The 27,515-nt window shown below is 42.6% G+C and overlaps 1 protein-coding gene across 1 annotated transcript; it reads left to right on the top strand.

The window, feature by feature from the left end:
- si:ch211-168b3.1 (arf-GAP with coiled-coil, ANK repeat and PH domain-containing protein 2) lies at positions 1-27,215 on the top strand. The gene is made up of 24 exons (XM_036596084.1): positions 1-105; positions 5,169-5,226; positions 5,578-5,697; positions 5,808-5,861; positions 7,495-7,553; positions 7,738-7,921; positions 9,109-9,153; positions 9,293-9,388; positions 9,981-10,055; positions 10,344-10,355; positions 11,376-11,488; positions 12,313-12,364; positions 12,655-12,755; positions 14,051-14,159; positions 14,878-15,080; positions 17,170-17,239; positions 19,172-19,266; positions 19,673-19,866; positions 20,103-20,204; positions 21,362-21,454; positions 22,083-22,297; positions 23,789-23,898; positions 26,656-26,766; positions 27,016-27,215. The coding sequence occupies exons 1-24, from the start codon at positions 53-55 to the stop codon at positions 27,164-27,166; spliced, it is 2,475 nt and encodes an 824-aa protein (XP_036451977.1). The 5' UTR covers positions 1-52; the 3' UTR covers positions 27,167-27,215.
- Positions 27,216-27,515: the final 300 nt, after the last annotated feature.

Raw genomic sequence — 27,515 nt, 5'->3', positions numbered from 1 at the left:
GCAGCGCGTGCATCCCGGTTCTGTGTGCGTGTCCGCTCAGCTGCGCGCGGAGATGAAGGTGATGGTGGACTTTGAGGACTGTCTGAAGGACTCGCCCCGGTTCCGGTAAGGCGCGGCTCGGTCGGTCCCGGTTTACACGGAGCGGGTTCGTTATTATTAGCCTGTGTCGGGAGGCCGAGCAGGAGCAGAGGAGGAGGGGGAGGAGGAGGAGCAGAGCAGGCCTGGAGCGGAGGCTGATGAAGGAGCTGATCCTCAGGGACGCACCGAGGATGGGAGAACCCTGCCGGTTCCGGCCCGCTCAGCCTCAGTGTTCGAGTTCTGAGCGGTTCCGTGTTCCCCTGCTCCTCCTCACTGACCCCTGTAGGGCTGTGATCTGGTCCTGCTTCAGCCTCGCGCTGCTTTTGTTGTCCTGCATCCGCAGAAAGGAGGACCCTCACTGCTCCGACCCTGACAGCGAGGGTCTCGGTGAGGGAGTATTATGGGCTGCGGCGCCGAGTCAGATTATGGTTGATTACATTACAGTACAGTAATGTTTACATGCAGTGTTCACGTTATTATGTCCACCTGCCTTGTAGCTACACTGGCTGGCCATTTTATCGGAAACACCCACCATATAATATTGGTCCAATCTGTGCGCTCTTAAAAAAGATGGTTCTCTAGTGAAGGTGGTTCTGTTTGTAACACTGAGTTCTCTATAGAACCATTTGCATGCTTAAATAGTGAAAAGGTTCTTCTGATTGAAGAAGAATGTGTTGTATATGGTTCTGTCTAGAACCTTTTTGGAAATCGTTCTTCTGTTGTGTGTGATGTCAAGCTTGTAAGAACAGCAGAACCCTTCTTGGTGCTACATAGAACCATTTTCCATCAATCTGAAGAACAGTTTTTTTCGCTATGTGTTGCATACGGTTCTACAGAGAAAATGGTTCTGTATAGCACTATGATGTCAAGCTTGTAGGAATAGCGGAACCCTTTTTGGTGCTACATAGAACCATTTTCAAAAGGGTTCTCTATAGAACCATATACAACACATTCTCCGTCAGTCTGAAGAACCATTTCACCATGTGTGTATACATAGAACCTTTTTGAAAATGGTTCTGTATAGCACTAAAAAAGGGTTCTTCTGTTCTGTACAATGTCAAGCTTGTATGCAATAGCAGATCCATTTTTTGGTGCTGTGTAGAACCCTTTTCAAAAAGGTTCTCTATAGAACTATACATTCTCCTTCAGTCTTAAGAACCATTCCACCATGAATTGGTTCTATACAGAATTCATGGTTCTGAACAGAACCATTGCTTTTACTAAGGAATCTGTGAAGAACCTTCTTTAAGTGAACAGGTGGACAGTTACAGACTGTAGCCAGTTTATACACCATCCAGTGGAAAGAGACCCCCACAGGACCCCCACAGGACCCCCACAGGACCACCACAGGACCACCGCTGAGTGTTCACATTATTATGTCCACATCCCTTATAGCTATACCGGTTGGCCACTATATTGGAAACACCCACACCGTAGCTCTACTATGTAGGTGTACAGTTACAGACTGTAGATCATCTGTCTCCTCTGCCTCATTCATGATTGGTCAGTTTCTGACCACAGCGCTATTCGGGAGGTGGTCCATCCTCAGCACAGTGACTCTGAGATGGTAGTGTGTGTGGTGCTGGTGCGAGTGTATCAGCAGTTTCAGTGTCACTGCTGGGTTCAGAGTGGACCTTCCACTCAAAAACCTCCAGACAAGAGCGGCTCTGAGGTCAGAAACTGACCACTAATGAAGAGCTAGAGGATGAAACTGCATCTGATGGGCTGCAGTCTCTAACTGAGCACAAGGGGCTGATACACTGCAGATGGGCTGCAGTCTCCCACTGCACACCCACATCATGGAGCTGTAAGGTGGGTGTTTCTGATAAAATGGCCAATCAGTGTAGCTACAAGGTGGGTGGACGTGATAAAGTGATCACTCCTTGGGGGTTCTGTGGTGGTCCCGTTCCACTGGATGGGGTAGAGGGGGCTGATACACTGCGCATCAGCAGATGAGCTATCATCTCTGACGTTACGTCTACAAGGTGGACCGACAAGGTAGGAGTGTCTAATAGAGTGGACAGTGAGTGGACACAGTGTTTAAAACTCAAGCAGCACTGCTGTGCCTGATCCACTCAGACCAGCACAACACACACTAACACACCACCACCACATCAGTGTTACTGCAGTGCTGAGAATGATCCACCACCCAAATAGTACCTGCTCTGTGAGGGTCCATGGGGGTCGTGACCACTGAAGAACAGGGTAAAAGGGGGCTAACAAAGTATCAGAGAAACAGATGGACTACAGTCTGTAACTGTAGAACTACAAAGTGCACCTATATAGTAAGTGGAGCTGATAAAATGGACAATGAGTGTAGAAATAAGGAGGTGGTCATAATGTTATGCCTGATCGGTGTATTTTTATATTTATTATTATTCATATTCTTATTCTTGTTTTAATTACTATTATTTTATTATTATTTTAGGCATTTTAATTAATTTTTACTTTGCTTTTTGATCTTATTCTCCTTTTGTTTTATTTATCTTCTGTTGATTTTATTAGCTTTTCCATTTTAATAACGCTTTAATTATTGTTCCATATTCTCTACTTTTTAATGTATTTTTTATTATTAATGTTTCGTTTTTTATACTTACCTGATTTGAGTCATTATTATATTAAATGTACTTTTATGATTTGATATGTTCTTTACACATCATCAGTTTCCTATCAGCTCGGCAGCACTGTAAACGAGGGTCACCCTCAATGTTCTCCGAGGTTAAACAAAGGTTGATTGATTGATTGATTGATGATCAGGTGAGGCAGGTCAGAGCTCAACACACAGCTGATACACCTGAACCACAATATATAACCACACACCACTCACGGTCGCCTCTCACCTCCAATACTGCACTTTATTTGATTACATTTATTTAAATAGACAGTTTTAATGAAGTTAATAAAGTGAATTAATTTGTTCTTTAATTACATTAATTTCTATTTCAGTGTCGCTCTTTATTTGATTGATGTTATTTAAATAAGTTAATTAATTCATTTAAGTGAAGTAAGTTAGTTGCTCTTACTGTGACTGCTGCACTTCATTTGATTAAACTGGTGTTTTTGTATTTAAGACTTTAAAATGGCTCATTAGTGAGTTTATATTCAGGCCTCACACTGTGGGGATCGTGTTAGTTTTCCGTGGGGAGATGGGAAATGTAGTTTTACCACAGGAGCACAGGACTAATATAACCTGGGATTATTTCTCCAGTTTGTTTTATAGTACAGGATAAATATAACCTGGGATTATTTCTGCAGTTTGCTTTAAAGCACAGGACTAATATAACCTGGGATTATTTCTCCAGTTCGTTTTATAGTACAGGATTAATATAACCTGGGATTATTTCTACAGGATTAATATAACCATGTACCCTAATTTCGTCCCAGTTGTACCTAATAGAAGATCAATAGAAATGTTTAGCTTGAGGTCGTGAGGTGGATCAGTGTTCTTTGTGCATGTGGGTCAGTTCAAGAGTGAGATCTGATCAGACCAGCGTCAGATAAAGTCACATTAGACAGATAATGTCAGTGACCAAACAATGAAATCAGACGTGAGCAGGAAGTCAGATCTGGGCTGCTTTTACCTGCTGTCTGAATGCTGAGCTGCTTCTCAGTCTGCAGGCGGTTTATAAGCTCAGTGTTCCGTTAAAAATCCCAGATCCAGGCCTTAATTAAAACTGCAGCTCTTGTGGTTTGAAAGCTGCTCTGTTTCCCGTTGTGATGTTGATGAATAATGAATCTCTCAGCCCTAAAATGTGTTGGTTAAAATGTGTGTGTGAACGTCGTTACTGTGTGTGGCTGTTTAGAGAAGCCTGTAGTGTGACGCTCACAGCCTCTTACATCACCGGCCGATGGGGGACGGCTTTGGCCTACATTCACTCCGCAAATGACCTGCTGTTCTCACAGAACCCTCCACTCATTACTGACCACAGCCTGAACCTGTAATGTGTCAGAAATGCACAGTGATAACAGTCATTTCTGTACCAGCAGACGTTTGTTTAATCATTATCAGTATCGAATTGATGTTTATATTTGACTGATATTTCAAACTGATATTTGATGATGTATTTATATAAGAGTGTTTAGGTGATGCTGGGTTACTGCACTCAAATATCTATGTTTTATTCATTTTACTGCATTTGTATGGGGCAGTCGTGGGCTGGAGGTTAGGGAACCAGCCCTGTGACCGGAAGGTCGCCGGCTCGATCCCCAAAGCCAACAGTATGGCCCAATCCCATTTCTTCTTTTTACCCCTACCCCTTTCGAGTGTCACCCTAACCCCTTGGAAATGAGTAACAAGGGTAGTGGTTGAAATCTTCCCTCTGAAATGGGACCCTCAAATAAAAAGAGCATCACTTCATTAACAGCTACCAGCGCTGCTCTGTAGGCGACGCTGCCAGTCTGCAGTGACAGCAGAGGAGGGTAAAGTTCAGCTCCTCACTGCTGGGCTTTAGTTACATTTAGTTCTTGTGCTGATGTTGCTTCCAGAAGCAGTTTGGAACTCTGTACTGAGTGATTTAACAGAGAATAGGCACTGTGGGCTTCAGCACTCGGCGACCCCACTCTGTGAGTGTGTGTGGTCTATCACTCCGTGGCTGAGCTGTTGTTGCTCCTGGACGCTTCCATTTCACAATAGTAGCACTTACAGTTGTCTGGGGCAGATCTAGCAGGACAGAACTTTCACAAACTGATTTGTGGCAGAGATGCATCCTATGACTGGGCCATGTACGACCCGTTACGACCCTCTACTGCCAGTGTTTGTCTATCAGGACTGCATGGCTATGTCTTGATTTTATACACATTAGCAATGCACCTGAACTCAATAACTAGGAGGGTGTCCACATACTTTTGGCCACGTAGTGTATGTATAAAGGTGATAACAACATACAATTTCATCTGCAACTCGAAACTCCTGGATTTCTTTAAGCCCAGAACTGCAGCTTCCTCAGTAGTCATGCAGTCACTGCAGCGCTGGGGGCTCGTTTAGTTCAAGACTGCTTGGTTCAGTGTGTGAACAGTGTTTACTGCTCGTTTGTGAGTTCATTTCTGAGTCTGACTGTGTGATGATGATGAGATGATGATGATGTGTGCAGGGCCACCATAGAAGATGTGGAGGGGGACGTTGGAGAACTGGAGTGCAAACTGGACAAGGTGAGTTAGCCTTAATAAAGTATTAATGAAGTTTATATGTTACCATTAATAAAGGAAACAAGTTTGCTTTAATAAATTGTAATTGTTAGCATTAATGACATTAATAAGTCAGCATTAAGGTTAATGTGTTAGCATAAATAAAGTTAATGCATGAATAAAGTTAATGCTAGCATTAATAAACTTAGTAAGTTATGATAAATGAAGGTAATATGTTGCCTCAATAAGGTCAACATTTAGCAGTGAGGTTAATAAGCCGACATATTTTAGATTTCTTGAAATTTATAAGCATTAACAGCAAAAATCGATAGCATTAATAAAGATAATATGTTCAGCATTGTTTCTTATTTCCAGTTGGTTAAGTTGTGTATCGGGATGATCGACGCAGGCCGAGCCTACAGCCAGGCTAACAGACAGTTCGTTAACGGGGTCAGAGAACTGGCCCTGCAGTCCACCAGAGACGACGTTATCGGGGTAAGAAGTGCCCGAGTTTGCTTTGTTAGTCGGCGCACTCTTCAGCAGCGAGTCTAATTTTAGGGCTGTGTTGATTCTCACTCTGCCTCTTTCCTCTCTCCTCCCTCCAGTCCAGTTTAGCTGCGTTCGCTGAGACTCTGCAGGAGATGAACAACTACCACACAGTAAGATCGCTGGGCTGAGACGATACGTGACCCTAACTTTGTGTCCTTTCATTTGTTCAAGGCTGTAATGAAGTTTTCTTTCAACATTCAGCCGCCACTGTCCAAAAGTCTGCAGACTCCAGCGTTTCTTCTGAAATGCTTCTGCTTCCAGCAAGGACAATTCTGAAGGAGTATCGCCCCCCAAAAACACCCCAGCAGCAAATCATGCTCATCATTTGACCAGTCAATACAGTTTTGTTTCTGTGAGCCAGTCAGAACTAGAAATAACATCAGTGTCTTTCTGAGGATTTTAAGCCGGTTCTCATTTACTCTGGTTATTGTTGGTTGCCACAGCAGTAGTTTCAGCTTCAGATGTTTTCCTTAAAGCCTCATTTTATATCTCTTATGCCAAAATATGTTTGGTAATTTCAGGTTTCAGTCAGACGGCCCCTTCCTGTTAAAGTAGGTGGTTCTGGGCCACATCAAGCGGCAAAACACACCAGACTATCTGACGATAAGCAGCAGTCAGTCTTGCCAGACTACTAGAGCAGCAGACTGATGTGGAGGTGAACTTTCACACAGAGGGTTAAAATGAGTAAATGGTCCGCAGTCAGCTACAGTGTTTTTGGTTTGAAATTGATGGTGTTTTCCACAGAACAGGTGTGTCACCTTTTTCATGCCTTATGAGTTTGCATGTCTGATCTCATGTGTGGCTGCTCTGGTGTCCCATTCTGTTGGAAATGCTCTTCTCTGGAGACACAAGCTGTGTGAACACCAGTGTCAGCTGTAGGTGCATCTTAAAGTAGCTGATCTAATTAAAAAGGCTGTCTGGACACCACTTTCATTTCAGAAGAAACACCAGGGGTCGTATTACAGAAAGTTAAAAGTCTGAAATCTGTTTTGTTGTCATGGCAACTTCAGTTAAGACTGAAGTTAGAACAGAAGACATTACAGAACAACAGTTCTTAAGTCTATAATCTTATTTCCAGATAAGAAAACAGCAGACTCGATCTCCACCGCCCCTCTGATTACCTTCGTGTGTTAATGTTGATGATGAAATATTACAGTGATGGTGGTGAATAATGAGGAGACGGAGCTGAACGTGTGTCTGTTTATTAGGAGGAGTAACGTTAGCGCGCTCGGCTAAAGCGTTTGGGAAATGGAGACTGAAACTGGGGAGCGGCGACTCTGATAAACAGCAGGGGGCGCTGACACAACATTATTAACTTTCAGTTTATCGCGCTTTAGTTTTATTTGACTTTCTTTACATCAGTAACGGTAGCTAACGTTAGCTCTGTGGCTAACTAACTTGATTACATGTTTACATTTCAGCTGTGTGTGTACGGTCTGTTGCTAGGTTGATTGTCGACTTCAGTCGAGTAAGCTAAGATGTCCTAACTTGAGATAAGATGTCTGTAAGATAAGATTCCTAAATTTAGATCAGTTTTGCTTCTGTAATACAAATTTGTGAAAAATCTTATCTTGACCTGTCAGATCTTAAGTTAAGACAAAAAGATAAGAATTTTCTGTAATACGGCTCCAGAGTCTACAGATGTTTGGACATACAGTGTGTATCTGTAGATCACAGCTAATGAAAGATGTATTGTGTCCTTTTCTATGGCTCCTTCACAGACTGCCCTTTCTTTTCTCACAGATTTTGTTTGACCAAGCTCAGCGATCAATCAAATCTCAGCTTCACACATTTGTGAAAGAGTGAGTAGCTTGGTTTTTCCTTTTGAGTCGTTGCTCTTTGATTCCTAAGACTCTCACTGGCTGCATGAAAATCCCAGAAACAGTCTGAGAGAGTAAAGGCTGCTCATATTCTCTCGTCACTGAACATTTCCCATTGAGGTTCCTTCATTTATTCTTAATGAATCATTGGATATTTTTGTCTCAGGGACCTAAAGAAGTTCAAAGACGCAAAGAAGCAGTTTGATAAGGTGAGTGAGGAAAAGGAAGTGGCACTGGTGAAGAATTCTCAAGTTCCCCGAAACAAGCAGCACGAGGTGGATGAAGCTACCAACATCCTGACCACCACCCGCAAGTGCTTCCGGCACATCGCCCTCGACTATGTCCTGCAGGTCAGTTTGACCTTTGATGAACTCTAGGGTTTCACAGGTCTGTAGGGTGAATTTAACTGAGATCCACAAGGTACACTACCTGTTACATACATGGTACAACAGCTGGTATAGTTCCTAGTATAATGCTTAGTACAGTGCAACTAGAACAACTTGTGGTACAGTATCTAATACAGTGGTTAGTGCAGTACCTGAAAGTGCCTGCTACAGAATCTGGTATAGTAACTGATACAGAGTCTGATACAGCACCTGTTACAGCACATAGTGCAGCACCTAGTACGTGTGGTACAGTATTTAGCGCAGTACGTGGAACAGTGCCTGGTACAATGCCTAGTGCAGCACCAAGTAAAACTTGTGGCACAGTATCTAGTACAGTGATAAGAGTGGGACCTGGTACCACACCTAGTGCAGCACATACTACAATGTGTGGTACAGTATCTGGTACAGTGCCTGGTGCAGTACCTGAAACAGTGTCTAGTGCAGAATCTGGTATTATATCTGAGACAGCACCTGGTATAGCACCTAGTGCAGCACCTAGTACGACATGTGTTACAGTATCTAGTATAGTGCCTGGTTCAGTACCTGAAACAACTTGTGGTACAATGTCTAGTATAGTGATTAGAGTAGTATATGGAATAGTGCCCGGTACAGAATATTGTACAGTGACTGATAAGCACTTGGTACAGCACCCAGTACAACACCTAGTGCATTGCTTGTTACAGTATCTAGTACAGTGCCTGGTGCAATACCTGGAACAGCACTTGGTGCAGTGCTTGATGTGGCACCTGGTGAAGTACACCATCTATTACATCTCAAAAAATGTATAGTTGGGAGACTTCCTTTAACAACAGCAGCAGACACAAGCTAGAGAGAAATTCAAGCCTTGAACCTGTGCTTAAAGAATATTGTATGAATCATCATGAACTCAGAGGTATGCAAAGGCATTTAAACCTGCAGAGGTTTGTAAAGAAACTGCTCACCAGCCGCCTTTGAAAGAATACTTTAACAAAAAGAGATTGACAGTCTTGAAACAATCTACGTAAATGCTGCTTGACATGTTGTTTCCCAACGTGTTGAACTTAATACAGTTCTAAGTGTTGCACAAATGTTTGAATATTTTCTGGGTTCACTGTATATCGGTCCAACAAAAATAATGAAAAGTTGTGTTTAATCTGTTTCGTTTGTTTCAGATCAATGTTCTTCAATCCAAGAAAAGACTAGAAATCCTCAAATCGGTAGGAACTTGTGGAGTCTTCAGGTTGATTTATGTCTTATATTTGTAAATTGCAAACCAAAGACAGTCACACTTTTTTCAGGGGACCTCCCCCAAAGCTCAGTTCTTCAGTAAACTGTATTTTCTGTTCTTTTTTTCAGATGCTGTCGTTCATGAATGCCAACTTGAGCTTCTTCCAGCAGGGCTACCACCTCTTCAGTGACCTGCAGCCCCTCATGAAGCAGCTCGGGGGACAGGTGCCATACACAGCATACGCAACATAAAGCCTTTGAGTGCCAGTGTAGCTCCCCCTAGTGGAAAATCTTTAGCCTGCTAAAGTGTGTGAGACCAAAAGTTTGTCTACACCTGATCCAGAGCTTCTTCTGAAGTGAAGGTATTCATAGTGAGTTTGTGCTGCAGTAACAGCCTCTACTCTTCTGGGAAGCCTTTACACGAGATGTTGAACATTGCTGTGAGGATTTGATTGAGCATTGAGCATTAGTGAGGTCAGGTACTGATGTTGGATGGTCAGTTCTGGATCACTCCAACTCATCGCAAAGGTATTGGATGGAGCTCCATCACTCCAGAGAACACAGTTCCACTGCTCCACAGCCCAATGCTGGGGGACTGCATACCACTCTAGCCCATGCTTGGCATTGGGCACGGTGACCTTAGGCTTGTGCAGCTGCTCCAGATCATCCCATTGTATTGATTGCTTTCTATTAGTCTATTTTCAATGAAGATTATACAAACCGTGTATGCTTAAGTACCTGAAATTACTAATTAGAAGAGGTGCCAAACAAATTGGGGGCCACTACTGACAGTTCCTCTCTGTGGTTTTGTTATCAGTTGGATCAGCTGGTGGTGGACTCAGCCAAGGAGAAGAGAGACATGGAGCAGAAACATTCAGCCATCCAGCAGCAGGTACTCAGTACAGACACAATTCTAGCTGTTGTGTGTAATTATTGTTTATATCCAAGAGGGAATCTATGCTTTCCACACAATTTCTTCCCTTGTTTCAGTGAGATATGTCAAAAATAATGATATAAAATTACAGCATTTGTTTATCGTAACGTCTAAAGACTGCATTACTGCTGACTGTAATCAAAGTCCAGTGCTGACTTTTTGACTTTTGTTACCACTGACGTGACGGACTCCTGTCTAACACTGTTTCTCTGATTTTATTCTCTGCTTATCAACCTGCTCCCCCAGGCTGCCCTTCAGGTAAGAGCTACAGAACTTTTACTCTCTCCCTCTCTCTCACCTGCTCTCTCTCTTTCACTGCTTCTCTCTTTTTCTTTCTTCTCTTTCTATGACTCTGATTCTCCGTCTCGTGTTTTCTCTCTTTTTACATCCTTCTCCTACTCTCTATTGCTCTCTCACACTTTTCTTTTTTCTCATTCTTCCTGTATTATTCCCTAACTTATTATCAACATGGTAACCCTCAGGTCATTGGGATGGTACCCTTAAGCTTACTGAAGTGGAACCCTTTTAAGTCATGGGTGTGGTACTCTTCAAGTCAATAGAGTGCTGCTCTCTCAAGTCACTGGGGTGGTACCCTTCAAGTCACTAAGGTGGTACCCCTCAGGTCACTGGGGTGGTACCCTTCAAGTCGCTGAGGTCGCCATTGAAATCACTGGGGTGGTAACCCTCAAATCACCTTTCAAGTCCCTTAGTTACTTGGGTGGTACCATTGAAGTCACTTGAGTGGCACCCCTGAAGTCACTAGGGTGGTACCCTTCAGGCCAGTGGAATGGTACCCTTCAAATCACTTGGGTGAAAACCCTCAAGTCACTGAATACTGACATTCAAGTGAATGGGGCGGTACCTTCAAGCCACTGGCGTGGTACCCTTCAAGTAATTAGGGTGATACCCTTAAAGGATACATCTTCAGCACCTTTAGCAACGAAACATAATTATACCGTATTTTGTTGCAATGATATTTTAAGTTGCTTTGACTGTGTATATTATATCTTCACTCTTTGCTTTCAGTTATAAAAAGAGACAAATAGGCCCCTTTCCTCCGGAAAAAATGAATGTAGAGTACTTTTAATTTAAGGTATAAAATTGGACCATAAAGACCGTGTTGTACCTTTGAGGGTACAGTTACACTGTTCATGCCTTGTGGGACACTATGTACCTACACAGTACCTTTTTTTGACAGTACGCTCTTAACATTAAAAAGAAATGCAGTACAGTCTGTGTGTCTGGTTAGACCTGGTCTGAGTTTCTGCTCCACCACAGGACTTTTCCACTGATGACACGAAGCTGGAGTATAACATAGACACAGAGAATGGCATTGCTATGGAGGGTTATCTGTTCAAACGAGCCAGCAATGCCTTCAAAACCTGGAACAGGTACAGCTCACACACACATACATACACACTCTCTGGGGTTGTGCTTTCCGACTAAGTTTGATATTGAGTGTCCACAAGAGTTCATGAATGGATATCTGATTAACTATGGAGAAGGGACCAAAAGACAAAATGGATTTTGGTTGAAAATAATAGTTGTGGTTCACCCTTTTAGGCAACAGCACTGGTGTTTAAAACATTCAGTGTCAAGCAGAGAGATACATCTCTGAACATTTATTATTCAAAAATAGTGATGGGGAATCAGTAGGTTTTTCTGGTTGGATTTTTTGACCAGTCACATAAAAGCAGCTGCCTCAGATGAGCTAATGAGCTAAAACCACAGCTAGCCGGTAACACTGTATGCTGGTGTTGACTCTTCGTCTTCCACAGTTGAATAAACATTTGAAAATAAGTAAACAATCACTGTAAAAAGTGGAACAGGGCAGAAGTTGATTAGAAGTGCTTTTGAGGTTTGAATTAATGTAGAGTTGTGCTTTGCATTGTTTCATTCAAAGGGTTTATTTGAATTGAGTAAGTTTTTCTTTAGAGTAAACTGACAAATCACTTTGTATGGTGTTTGTAAGAAGTCATTCTACTCTAACAGGACAGGTGTTAATGTGAGATATTAGAAAGCTTTCTAATGAAATTTTATCTGACCTTACATCACTGGCAAACACGGTAAAAAAGTAGTTTTGGTTACTTTCATGTTCACTTTTCTGGTGTCCTTTTCTGGTTCTTCACTTTGGAAAACTAGTCCCATCTCTGAAAGAAGGAATTTGCAGCGTAATTTAATAGTAGTAGTTAACTGTTGTTTTTCCTTTGAACAGGCGCTGGTTCTCCATTCAGAACAGCCAGCTTGTGTATCAGAAGAGGTTTAGGGTGAGTCAAATTTAACACCTCATTCAGAGAGTTTGTATTAAAAGTAATTATTAAAAGTTATTATTGATTGATTGACTGAAATGTGAAGTGTAAAATTGTTTCTGACAATGAACATCTAAGATTTTTTGGCTTTTTGTTCTTTTCGGATCAAAATATCAAAAGCACTGAGAAGTCATGTTATGAAAGGAGAAGAGTAGATTAAACAGTAGAAACTGACTGATTGAGTTGACCCTAAACAGTTAAAGCGCAGAATCTCAGTCTGATCTTTCTGTAATGTGTTTGTGTATCAGGATAATCCCACCGTAGTGGTTGAGGATCTCCGGCTGTGCACGGTTAAACAGTGTGAGGACGTGGAGCGGCGATTTTGCTTCGAGGTCGTCTCTCCTACCAAGTGAGTGACCGACTATGCAGGTAGTTTATCAGAACCACAACATGGACCTTACTACAGGGGGGACAGTGATGAAAAAGGATTATGTTGTGACATTAAAAACCTCAATCCCCAGTGATGCCACAGCCATACGTAATCAGAGTCCAAGAGATTATAATTGTCCGGTCTCTCTCTGGGTGGGTCAGATGATGGTCACTGTCCCTGCATCGTTCAGCATGATAGTAGATAACATGGACGTCTGTTAGCCTGACGGGGGCAGTTGTTGACTGGAGCCCTGTTACTGGAAGGTTGCCAGTTCTATCCCCTGAGCCAATAGTACGTGACTGAGGTGCCCTTGAGCAAGACACCTAACCCCCAACTGCTCCCCGGGCGCTGTGGATAGTGCTGCCCAGCGCTCCGGGCAAGTGTGCTCACTGTCCCCTAGTGTGTGTCTTCACTAGTGTTTATGTGGTGTTTCACTGCACAGATGGGTCAAATAGTCCCGTCGTGGGACTAATAAAGGTCACATAACAGAATTAGCAGTTAACATGCTCCTCCAAATGTGTTGAGCTCCAGTGACATTATGTTAGCAGAAGTGATGTAGCTTTCTGTATCTCGGAGGCAGAACGTGCTAGTCTTCACCCACCCTGCTGTGTAGCATGGTGTTATAGAGGAAGATCTAGCTCGTGACAACATCGTTGGTGCAACTATTTACAGTCTGAAAAACATCTGAAATGTAGGAAAACCCATTTTAAATTTCATTTAAAGAGGAATTCCATAGATTTTTATGAAATCTTTCCATAATTCAGTGTTTTGAGATGTAATCAGAGAGATTCAGAGTGGTTTGGTGTGAAATGGTTCAGATGTCTTTACAGTGGTGGTGAAGGGAACCAGGGGTTGCCATGACTACAACACTAATATAGACATTTTATTTACCATCCAGAACCACCAGTGAACCTACACAAGTCTTCTGAGTCTATATGGAATGTCAATGATGGAAAATCTGAAATAATAAATTATAATTATTTCTGTGGGGACTGTTTTGTCTCGCAGCGCCCTGCATGTACTTTCTCCTTTAAACGTTTTAGGCCAAAATCTTCTCAAACCTATTGTAAACCAATGTCTCAGACATCAGGCATTCATGTAGTAACTTTCTGTCGGGGAGCAATTAGAGGAGGACGTCTGGTTCCTATCAACTCCACTGTGAATGACTCTGTTGACATCTTACCTGTTTAATTATGTAGAAAATTAGAAAAAAAAATCTGGCTGTTTCAAACAGTTGTTTGGTCTGAGTGTGTGAACGGCATGGTGTGTTGTAGGAGCTGTATGCTGCAGGCTGACTCAGAGAAGCTCCGTCAGGCCTGGACCAAAGCTGTGCAGAACAGCATCGCCACCGCTTACAGAGAGAACGGAGACGAGCCTGTTGCCGTAAGTAAAGCATACAAGGCCTGCAGATGTTTCACATGAACTGAGCTTCATTTAAAAATAATACAATGTTAAATGTTTTATGTACGAGTTTCATACTCAAAAAACTATTAAATGGCATATAAAATGGCTAAACCTTTACAGTCACTAAGATTGCAGTGTAAATATAAAGATATGGAAATGAATGATTATACAAAATACACACGCAAACTCAGATTCTGAAGAGTCTTTTCACCAAAATCAGGGAACTACTTATACACTAAAACTAAATCTAACGATTGTGGACCTAATACACTAAAAGTGGTGTTCTTTATTGAAACAGCACCTTTCTTACAAACAGTTTTAAATAAAAATGCTTTACAGTTCGACACACAGGTCAGTTTCACCCAGGTTCACCCAGAAAAAGCAAAAGAGAACGAGAACATAAAATATATGCAATACATTACATACAAAAAAGAATAACAATGAAATGAAATAACTAGCAAGCTAACAGCCCCAGACACCATAGAACAGGTGAGATTCTGTCTTCCTGTCAGTCCAGCTGCAGTTACTTGACTTTGCTAGCTCAGGTTTGAGTCTTTCTCCTCTAAACGTGTGTCAGTGGTTCATTTGTTAGCTGGAATTGAACCTGCTTTGTGGTGTGTTAGCCTGCTAGGTAGTGCTAGCTTCTTGTGCTCACTAGGATAGTAAAGTAGAGCTGTTTGTTGGTTGTGCGCTGTAGCCGCTGGACCGCCAGGCGTCGGTGTCGGTGGGCAGTCTGGACTCTCTGGGCGAGGGCCGGGGTCTGAGGGGTGAGAGCGCTCTGCACCGTGTGCTGGCCGTCAGTGGGAACGATCGCTGCTGTGACTGTGGACAAACAGAGCCACGCTGGGCCAGCATTAACCTGGGCATCACACTCTGCATCGAGTGCTCCGGAATACACAGGTACTAATGCGCACACTACACTGTATACATACTACGCCCTCAGTTACAGCCTCAGTAACACAATCTACTACACCTTCTACGTCCTCTACTACACCCTCTACTACATCTTCTACACCCTCTACATTATCTTTTACTACATCTTCTACACCTTCTACTACATCTTCTACACCCTCTACTACATCTTCTACACCCTCAGTTACACAATCTACTACACCTTCTACAGCGTCCATTACACCCTCTACTACATCTTCTACACCCTCTACTACACCTTCTACACCCTCTACTACACCTTCTACACCCTCAACTACATCTTCTACATCCTCTACTACATCTTCTACACCCGCTACTACACCTTCTACACCTTCTACATCCTCTACTACATCTTCTACACACTCAACTACATCTTCTACACCCTCTACTACACCTTCTACACCATCTACTACACCTTCTACATCCTCTACTACACCTTCTACACCCTCTACTACACCCTCTACTACATCTTCTACATCCTCTACTACACCTTCTACATACTTTACTACATCTTCTACACCCTCTACTACACCTTCTACACCCTCTACTACACCCTCAACTACATCTTCTACATCCTCTACTACATCTTCTACATCCGCTACTACACCTTCTACACCTTCTACATCCTCTACTACATCTTCTACACCCTCTACTACACCTTCTACACCCTCTACTACACCTTCTACACCCTCTACTACACCTTTTACATCCTCTACTACACCTTCTACACCCTCAACTACATCCTCTACACTCTCAACTATATCTTTTACACCCTCTACTACATCTTCTACATCCGCTACTACACCTTCTACATCCTCTACTACACCTTCTACATCCTCTACTACATCTTCTACACCTTCTCCATCCTCTACTACATCTTCTACACCCTCTACTACATCTTCTACACCCTCTACTACATCTTCTACATTCGCTACTACACCTTCTACATCCTCTACTACATCTTCTACATCCGCTACTACACCTTCTACATCTTCTACACCCTCTACTACACCTTCTACACCCTCTACTACATCTTCTACATCCTCTACTACTCCTTCTACATCCTCTACTACACCTTCTACATCGTCCATTACACCCTCTATTACATCCTCTACTACACCTTCTACATCCTCTACTACACCTTCTACATCGTCCATTACACCCTCTATTACATCCTCTACTACACCTTCTACACCCTCTACTACACCTTCTACATCCTCTACTACACCTTTTACATCATCTACTACACCTCCTACATCGTCCATTATATCCTCTACTACACCTCCTACATCGTCCATTATATCCTCTACTACATAATCTACTATACTTTCCACACCTTCCATTATACCGTCTACTACATCTTCTACACCCTCTATTATATCTTCTATATAATCTACTACACCTTCTATATCCTCAATTACACCATTTACTACACCCTTTTAGTACTTCTATCTTCTGCACACTCAACTACACCACCTACAACCTCTACAGCCTCTACTACACCCACTACACCCTGTACACCTCTACTACACCCACTACACCCTGTACACCTCTACTACACCCACTACACCCTATACACCTCTACTACACCCACTACACCCTGTACACCTCTACTACACCCACTACACTCTCTACACATCTGCTACCCCCTCTACTGCACCCTCTACTACACCCTCTACACCCTATACTACACCCTCTACTACACCTTGTATATCTCTACTTCATCCTCTACAACACCGACTGCACCTTCTACACCCTCTAAAGCCTCTACTACACCCACTACACCCTATGACAAAAAATTTTAAGTTGTTTTATGTTGGTATAGGTGGTCTAGTTTAGAGTGATGACCACAGGCAAAAAAGCAGGAGAGTCATGGAAAAGTGGTGCTTCACATAAATGACGCAATATTTTTGGAATATTTGAATATTATTTGTTTATAAATTAGCCAATTAGAATAACAAACATTTCGAACACAGCAATTCCTAATAAATGCATGTTAAAAGCATGTTTTGTGTTTTTAATAACAGATTCATATTTTACGTGTTATGTTGTCTTGCAGGAGTTTGGGTGTTCATAACTCGAAGGTTAGATCTCTCACTCTCGACTCGTGGGAACCAGAACTGCTCAAGGTGAGTGTTATTCAACATCAGAGGTAGTTTAGAGCGATTCTACACAGGTTGGTTTGTCTCAGATAAATAAAAGCTCTCCAATAGAACTTTTTCCACACCTGATGCGCTGCCATCTAAAAAACAAATAAACCCCAAAGATCACAGCCTCTATAATATATCATTGACTTTGTATAGAAATTGTATTGAAATTGTTATACCTTTAGTAAATAGATCATTCTACTAAACTGAAAGTCGGAGTTGAAAATATATTTTGGACATTAAACTGATCTTGGGACTAAAATCCTTCTGCTTTGAGTGACCGGATACCTTAATTATGTTTTTTTTATTAAAATATATGATTGAACATTCCATTTTGTCATTTACAGTATAATCATAACTCTGCCTAAACTTTACCAAATGTTTCAGCTCAAAAACTCAAGAACTCAGCCAGTAAATGACCAGCAAACACAGCTTTGAACAGCTGATCACACAGAAAATCATCATATTTTACATTAAAACACAATCAAGTTTACTTAACCCCTTAAAATCTCAACGCAAACTGGTTGAGCAGAAAATCTGTTTCGGTAGTGACAATTCTTAATGTTCCACACTGACTTAGCGACACATTTACTTCAAAACAATGGGATCTAAGGCCCAGTCCCATTTCACCCCTCGCCCCTACCACTGAGCCCTTAGCCCTCTGTTTAGCGTGTTCACATCTAGGGGTAGGGTGTCCTGATTCTTGTTGAGATAGAGGGGTAGGGCGAAGTGTTGGGGCTACATGACCCTCCAAACGGAGGATTTTCAGAGACTCGAAACAGAGAGTTATGAGAAAAAATGAAAAACCGGCACGATGGCTGAACAAACGACCAAAGAAACTCACAAATGTGAGAATTTTCTCCTTTAAAAAATTATGATAACCACTGTATTATCTTAGTTTTAATGTCGTTTCAAATGTATTATGGTCGTTTTCTTTCATAACAAGCATAAACAATCGCTAATAGTATGCTAATGTCTCAGTAGCTAGCTAGCTAACTTTCCTGTTCCACCTTAAATAGTCCAGCAGTTCTGACACCTGAAGTGCCAGAATGTAACTGCTGCTCCATTTAAGGTGGAACAGGAAAATTTGAACAAGTATCTGGTGAATATCTGACTTCAGCTTCATATCACTGAAGAATTAGGGGTGGGTGATAATAAATAACTGCCCCCCTCTTTGAAGGCATATGCTGCCCTAAATGTAACTAAAGCCCAGCAGTGAGGAGCTGAACTTTACCCTCCTCTGCTGTCACTGCAGACTGGCAGGGTCGCCTACAGAGCAGCGCTGGTAGCTGTTAATGAAGTGATGCTCTTTTTATTTGAGGGTCCCATTTCAGAGGGAAGATTTCAACCACTACCCTGTAACTCAGTTCCAAGGGGTTAGGATGACACTCGAAAACAAGGGGTAGGGGTGAAAATAAGAAATGGGATTGGGCCTAACTGCTCACCAGGGATCAGGGATACAGTCTAACTTCCTGCTCTAAAATGGAGGGGCGTGGCTAAAACAAGGCTCCACCCACAAAACAAATTCTTGTGTTTCGGTGGTGACATGAAAACATGGGACAGTAATGTTTACTTAAAAATTAAACTCATGATAAATCTACATATTTTAACTTCACTTAAATAGAAATCAAAAAGATATTTAAAAAAAATAATACATTTAAAAATGTAAGTATAATTTTCAGAAGTGTAAATTTGGGGGTTAAGGTTTGGGACAGACACCTCACAATAGAAAGAACCCCATAAATTATGATTTTTTAAAATATATTTAGCTTATTATTTTAATGAATGCCTTGGAGTTTAAATAGATCAGAACAGAATGTAAATATCTAAGACCTGAACACTTCATTGTGTTTTTAAATAGTTTCTCTACTGTGGAGCTGCTCCAGATAGATGTGTCTGTTCTTTGTGTTGTAGCTGATGTGTGAGCTGGGAAATGGAGTTATTAATCAGATCTACGAGGCTCGCCGAGCAGAGATGGGCTGGAGGAAACCGCAGCCGGGAGACCCCAGGTACTGAACACCAACCTTCCTCCACCCTGTGTTAGATCAGGGTCATTCACTGACTGCTAAAATTTGCCTTCAGCACTGATACGAGCTTTGCTACCTCGTTATTGATACCAAATTGATCCCTTAATATACATGCTATAATAATAATATTGATGTGGTGGTGGTGTGTTAGTGTGTGTTGTGCGTTGTGATGGTACGAGTGGATCAGACTGAGTGGGTTTATCTGGTTTCGTCATTCGTCAGACACAGCAGCACTGCTCCTCGACTAGTCTACTCCTGCTCACAGCGCCCACTAGTGGATATATTAGTCGATTGTTCTATGAATCTTCTACCTCACAGTATATAGTGGTGGAGCTGGATCTAATTTACCTGGTTATGTCTGTTTACTGACTGTCCGTCTTCGTCCCAGGCAGGAGATTGAAGCCTACATCCGAGCCAAGTACGTGGAGAAGAAGTTCGTACAGAGGCCTGGGACCCAGGAGCAGAGGTCGAAGGTCATGGCGCTGAGTAAACACGACAAGCGTCTGAAGGGCAGCGTGGAGTTCCTGCCCCCCCGCCCGCCCCCTCCCACGCCCAAACTCCGCACCGCATCCAGCACCTCAGGTGTGTTTGTTTACCTGTTCTGAGGATTGTTCCGCGCCGCCTGTGATCTGCTCTGCTTATGAGGCTGTTCTTCCTCTCTGGTTGCTTCAGCTGATGTACTAACACTTCACTGCTTCCAATCTGCTTTTTATCTTCATCTTCTTCTGCCTCCCTTTCTTTTTATCCTCTGCTTTTGTGCTAATAACGCTGTTGGCTTCTTTGACCCCTGTCCTGCATCGTGCCCTGGCTGTGAATAGCACCCCTTAGTGGCCAGGAGGTGCGGCGCGACTCGCTTTTCTGCCCAGACGAGCTCGATTCTCTCTTCTCCTACTTTGACACTTCCTCCAAGCTGCGGAGCTGTAAGTACTGGATTCAGAGTGTAGGGGTTAGGGTTCTTAAAGCGACAGGTTGGCAAAAAAAAAAACAACCTTAAAACCTTCCTTAAAATTGTAGATCAGTGGGTATTTTAATGACTTGTAGTCATGATTTATGCTATTCAGTATTCAGAATGTCTAAGGCAGTTCCTTTTCTCACCAGAGGGGACGATAAAAGCTTATGATGATTAATCCATTCAACTAAAATTAGGAATCAGGGAACCCTGAGAGACACGTAAGCCTTATTATGGTGTACACATCCAGTCCTATTAAAATATGTTGTATAAACCAAACAAAATGCTTAATTTATTATTAAAATTTGACAAAATCACTACTAGTAGGGTGTCGTTTTTGTTGTGGCACCATATTGCAGTCTCTCTTGTCCACTGAATGAGGAACAGTGAGTTGACGATCTAATTAAACTCAAATATATTATTCAGCCTTTAGCTAGAACGTCACATTACCCAAGAGAAAAAACTTATTTTCCATACAACTCCACTGCAACCACGATACATCACAGTGCGATAGTGGTGCCCTACTAGCATCAGATATTGTCATGTTTTATATAATAAACAAAACATTTCCATTTGGTTTATACCTCATATTTTTATACTGTTGGACATATAGACTATTTTAAGGCACACAAATCTTAATAGTCAGGGCTCCCTTTAAAAGTACAGTTGGCAATATAAATACAAGCCTGTTATTTCTAAGAGAACTGTTCATATTGGAAACACCTACCACCATGTAAAACTACCAAACAAAATTAGTTTGTTCAAGAATAGTTTGATAATTTGCCTTCACATTCTTCAGCCTGCCAAAAAAAATTTTGTACGCAGGAAAAACAACCTGATAAATTTTACCCATCAGTTTCACAGCCGTTATTGATAGTAATCAATAAATCGATAAGTCGTCCCAGCTTAATGTAAGACAGTATCCTCAAAGGCAGATGTTTCTCCGGATTAGTAGCGTTTATCAAAGCAGGACTAAAGCTGTGTGTCAGGTTTCAGCTGAGTGCTCTGTCCTGTGTGAGTTTCTGATACAGTCTGTCAGAAGTGCTGATGTCATGGCTGTGATGATGTACTCTGTGATAATGTGATGCTGGTTAGTGTTGATTATTAAGACTGTTGTTTGTTTGTCAGTGAGAAGTGCGGACAGCGGCATCCAGAACAGCGCTGACGGCAGCCGAGAGATGCTGGCCTCCACGCCGTCCAGCAACAGCCTGAGTGAACCAGGTGCGACTTCTGAACTTTAACCCTGGTTATGAGCCTAAATTACCACAGTAACGGTAATCTCAACCCCACACAAAGAGGAGCTCCAGCTTTCTGCTTCAGTAGCGCAAAATAAAAATAATACTAAATAAATAACAGCTTTATAAAGTGATAGAAAAAGTGTAAAAAAAATATACAGAGCTGTAGAAGAACCTGAAATGGCTGAAAAAGCTGTAAAATTAACATCCAAAATGAAGTTCTGATAAAATTGATGTCAGAATGAAGTTCTGATAAAATTAACAACCAGAATAAAGTTCTAATAAAATTATTAATCAGAATGAGGTTCTGATCAAATTAAAATCCAGAATGAAGTTCTGATAAAATTAACGTCCAGTGTGAAGTTCTAATAAAACTAACATTCAGAATGAAATGTATTGTAAAGTGACTCAAAATTGTTAAAATATTTAATAAAACGTCTAAAATTACCTTTTGCGTTTGTATTTAAATCTACGTTGTGTGAGTTTGTAATCGTGTCTCGGCTGATGGACGTTGTTTGGTGTTAAGAGGATGTTTGATTAGATTTGTCTGATCTCTTTAATGTGAGCTGGTCCTGATTGTGTCTGATGTTCTGAGGATCTCGTCCGTGTCTCAGAGCTGCAGGAGGAGTCTCCGGTGTCCCTGCCTCAGCGAGACCCTCCGCCCGTGTTCTCCGAGCTGACGGAGTTGTGTCCGAGTCTGCTGCTCTACTGGGCCTCGTGCGCCTCCAGCCTGCCGGACATGGCCGAGGCCTTCGCCCTGGGAGCCGACGCCAACTGGGTCAACCCGGAGGACCAGAACCGCACCCCTCTGATGCAGGCAGTGCAGGGGGTGAGCTGGAGTTTTTACTGCCGTTCTGCTGTGCATTCAGTATCGATACATACAGTTCTGTGCAAAAGTTTTGGCACCCCCTGGCAAATTCTGGGTTGGTGTAAATAAGTCAGCACATCTTCTACAGAGACACATGTTTGTGCATTTTAATATACAGTTACTGTTTATTTGCCGAATGTTGGGGAAAAATTAAATAAAATGTGGCCTGTGCAAAAGTTATAGCACATTTAATATTTTATGTTTTATTGTTTTTCAGTGTGTTAAATTCAGTAAATAAATATAAATTGTGCTCTACAATCTGCAGAAAGATGTCATATTCAAGATGATGTGTTGATCTATTTACCTTTTTAGAATAAAGTTTTTTGCACACAGCTGTAATTATGTAACGGTGGCTGTGTAATTAGTTAAATATAATTATATAAGGAATTGATCACACAATGGAATTAGTTTTCAGTGCAGCTCTTATCAGTGTAGTTTCATAAACCATCATGGCAGTACATTAAATACAATGCAGTACAACACAGACCAGCTTCACAATACACATTACATACATAATATCGTATTCACAGTATGTACTGAGATCTCTAGCGCCTCCTAGAGTGCTTTCTTTAAGCCAGTAGTCTTTCTCATAAACAGACTGGCCCTTATTCTTGAACGTTGGGTAAAACAGAGAGATTTGACCACTTTTAATGAAGTACAAACTATCTGTGTCTGATTCGTGAGACTTTCGTATGACATGGAAATAAGTTTTGAGCGCTGCAGTGCGTGAAATCAAGCACCAGCACCTCATTTACATACCATTAACATGAAACGGGACCTAATTCATGCAGATGTTTTAGTAAGAAGCCAATAAAACGACAGCGTTCAGTGGCTTGTGAGCCAATAACTGTGCTTGTAGGCGGAGATTGAGGTGTAATGATGAGTACACTGCTCCCCCTGCTGGCCAAACTTTATAGTGTTAAAATGATGACCACTAGAAAGAATAAAACATGAAATAAACAAGATGTCTCGGTTTTTTGAGACAGTAGAAGGATGTGATTGTGCAGTGTGATTATTTTCATAAAATCACATTTAAACGCTGTGTTATTGCAGTGTTATTACACTAACTGTGCTGTGCATTGCTTATTTTGTGGGCAGAGTCAGTGTTATAAAACAAAAACAGTGTAATACGTCTTTAAATAGAACATGGAATACTTGCAGCGTGTATTTATAGTGTACATCCACTTTTGGACTGGATTGCTATGAGCACACAGTATTGCTGTTATCTATTATGTTTTTTCTCTTTATTGGTGTTAAAGATGATATTGATAACAGTTTTGTTTAGTTAACCACAAATCAAGCATATTTTTACAGGTTGTTAAACTTCAAACACTCAAATCTACAGATATGAGTTTGATACAGATACCGATGAATAACAAAACAAAAAGATTTGGTCTTACACAGTTTTTCAAAAAGGCCGCTGTGAATGAAGTGCTGTGGGTGTTTGTGCAGGGCTCTCTGGTCACCTGTGAGTTCCTGCTGCAGAACGCTGCCAATGTGGACCAGCCGGACGCTCGCGGCAGAGCAGCTCTCCACCACGCCACCATACTGGGCCATACAGGGTAAAACACACGCACACAGCCAAAACTACACCTATATAACTATAACTATAAAAACCTTTGAAGTCAGTGTTATGCATGTCTTTATTTTTTTAAATAATTAAAAAATATCATAATAATTCTGGCGTCACACCACCTGACCAGCTTAGAAATCATCATTTAATTGGTATTTGTAGATACTGACCTTGTCAATGAGCCACAAAGATCACTTGAGACCTTTTCAAGATGCATGTCAGAATAAAAGTCCTTTGTTGTTGTGCTGAATGAGGACAACAGAAGTTACAGCCAAAAGTTTTCTGATGTGTTGAATACTTTATGGTAAGAGTTAGCGCCTGAGTATTAGCTTAGTTAGCCCACCATAACTTTACGATTACAGTTAGCACACCGTAAATTTACGATTTACGTACATGCCGTCACTGTACGGTAAGAGTTAGCGCACCGTCGCTGTACGGTGAGAGTTAGCGCACAGTCACTGTACGGTAAAAGTAGCGCACAGTCACTGTACGGTAAGAGTAGCGCACAGTCACTGTACGGTAAGAGTAGCGCACTGTCACTGTACGGTAAAAGTAGCGCACAGTCCCTGTACGGTAAGAGTAGCGCACTGTCACTGTACAGTAAGAGTTAGCGCACAGTTATGGTACGGTAAGAGTTAACACACCGTCACTGTACGGTAAGAGTTAGTGCACCGTCACTGTACGGTAAGAGTTAACGCACCGTCACTGTACGGTAAGAATTAACGCACCGTCACTGTATGGTAAGAGTAGCGCACTGTCACTGTACGGTAAGAGTAGCGCACGTCACTGTACGGTAAGAGTAGCGCACAGTCACTGTACGGTAAGAGTAGCGCACTGTCACTGTACGGTAAGAGTTAGCGCACCGTCACTGTACGGTAAGAGTAGCGCACAGTCCCTGTACGGTAAGAGTAGCGCACTGTCACTGTACGGTAAGAGTTAGCGCACCGTCACTGTACGGTAAGAGTTAGTGCACCGTCACTGTACGGTAAGAGTTAGTGCACCGTCACTGTACAGTAAGAGTTAACGCACCGTCACTGTACGGTAAGAATTAACGCACCGTCGCTGTACGGTGAGAGTTAGCGCACAGTCACTGTACGGTAAAAGTAGCGCACAGTCACTGTACGGTAAGAGTTAGCGCACAGTCACTGTACGGTAAGAGTAGCGCACAGTCACTGTACGGTAAGAGTAGCGCACTGTCACTGTACGGTAAAAGTAGCGCACAGTCACTGTACGGTAAGAGTTAGCGCACAGTCACTGTACGGTAAGAGTTAGCGCACAGTCACTGTATGGTAAAAGTAGCGCACAGTCACTGTATGGTAAGAGTAGCGCACAGTCACTGTACGGTAAGAGTAGCACACTGTCACTGTACGGTAAAAGTAGCGCACAGTCCCTGTACGGTAAGAGTAGCGCACTGTCACTGTACGGTAAGAGTTAGTGCACCGTCACTGTACGGTAAGAGTTAGTGCACCGTCACTGTACAGTAAGAGTTAGCGCACAGTTATGGTACGGTAAGAGTTAACACACCGTCACTGTACGGTAAGAGTTAACGCACCGTCACTGTACGGTAAGAATTAACGCACCGTCACTGTATGGTAAGAGTAGCGCACTGTCACTGTACGGTAAAAGTAGCGCACAGTCCCTGTATGGTAAGAGTAGCGCACTGTCACTGTACGGTAAGAGTTAGCGCACCGTCACTGTACGGTAAGAGTAGCGCACTGTCCCTGTACGGTAAGAGTAGCGCACTGTCACTGTACGGTAAGAGTTAGCGCACCGTCACTGTACGGTAAGAGTTAGTGCACCGTCACTGTACAGTAAGAGTTAACGCACCGTCACTGTACGGTAAGAATTAATGCACCGTCACTGTACGGTAAGAGTTAGTGCACCGTCACTGTACGGTAAGAGTTAACGCACCGTCACTGTACGGTAAGAGTTAGTGCACCGTCACTGTGTGGTAAGAGTAGCGCACTGTCACTGTACAGTAAGAGTTAGCGCACAGTTATGGTACGGTAAGAGTTAACACACCGTCACTGTACGGTAAGAGTTAGTGCACCGTCACTGTACGGTAAGAATTAACGCACCGTCACTGTATGGTAAGAATTAACGCACCGTCACTGTACGGTAAGAGTTAACGCACCGTCACTATACGGTAAGAATTAACGCACCGTCACTGTACGGTAAGTGTTAGCGCACCGTCACTGTACAGTAAGTGTTAGCGCACCGTCACTGTATGGTAAGAGTTAGTGCACCGTCACTGTGTGGTAAGAGTTAGCGCACCGTCACTGTACGGTAAGAGTTAGCGCACCGTCACTGTACGGTAAGAGTTAGTGCACCGTCACTGTATGGTAAGAGTTAACGCACCGTCACTATACGGTAAGAGTTAGCGCACCGTCACTGTACGGTTAGAGTTAGCGCACAGTCACTGTACGGTTAGAGTTAGCGCACCGTCACTGTGTGGTAAGAGTTAGCGCACCGTCACTGTACGGTTAAAGTTAGCGCACCGTCACTGTACGGTAAGAGTTAGCGCACAGTCACTGTGTGGTAAGAGTTAGCGCACCGTCACTGTATGGTAAGAGTTAGCGCACCGTCACTGTACGGTAAGAGTTAACGCGCCGTCACTGTACGGTAAGTGTTAGCGCACTGTCACTGTATGGTTAGAGTTAGCCCCTGAGCATTAGGTTAGCGTTAGCGGCTGTATGTTAGCTCGTAGCTGCTGTGCTCTGACCTCTCTCCGTTTTGTTGTTTTCAGGCAGGTGTGCTTGTTTCTGAAGCGTGGAGCTCGACAGGGGGCAGTGGACGTAGACGGACGAACTCCTCTGTCCATCGCTGTGGAGGCAGCTAATGCTGACATCGTCACCCTGTACGCCTCACACAGACACACTGCCAGTCAAAAGTTTAGGCACCTGTAGATTTTGAAGCGATCTTCATACAAATGAGCCTTTAGCGTTTATTGATTTACAGTAACCTGATATATTTAAGCCAAATCAGGTCAAAAGACACGTTTGTTTCTTTCTCTTTCTTATTCTCTTTCTCTTTCTCTCTCTCTGTGTTTCTCTCTCTCTCTTTCTCTTTCTCTCTCTCTGTGTTTCTCTCTCTCTCTCTCTTTCAGGTTGCGTCTGGCTAAGATGAATGAGGAGCTGAAGGAGTCAGAGGGCCCGTTGGGTCAGCCAGGTCAATACGTCCACTCTCAGAGCAACGCGGAGCAGCAGTACAGGAAGTGCATTCAGGAGTTCATCTCTCAGCAGCTGGATGAGTCCTAATGAGTCCACAATAACAAACACCACAGCTGTGTTAACACCTGATACCTCAGCTGAGCTCCATAGGATTATTACCCTCGTAGACTTCAGTGAGCGAGACGAGTACTTGGGGGGAGGTTGTCACACTGTACACGTTTTTTTATTTTTTATTTTCGTAGTCTGAGACGCTTTTTTGGAACTGATTTCAATGGGAAACGTGTGTTCTGCTCACTGTTTCTGGACGGGGCTGCAGGAGCTCCAGATCTTTTTTATTTTTAACTCAAAGCAGTCAGAACCCCACAAGCATTTTTCTCTGTGCTGACCAATCAGTTGAAGGGAAGGAAGGGCTTCAGTGTAAATTTGGAGGAGAGTC

Source organism: Colossoma macropomum, unplaced genomic scaffold (assembly GCF_904425465.1).
Source record: "Colossoma macropomum unplaced genomic scaffold, Colossoma_macropomum, whole genome shotgun sequence".
NCBI classification, from domain to species: domain Eukaryota; kingdom Metazoa; phylum Chordata; class Actinopteri; order Characiformes; family Serrasalmidae; genus Colossoma; species Colossoma macropomum.
Note: the sequence above shows the minus strand (reverse complement) of the source record. Positions and strands in the feature narration are given on the sequence as shown.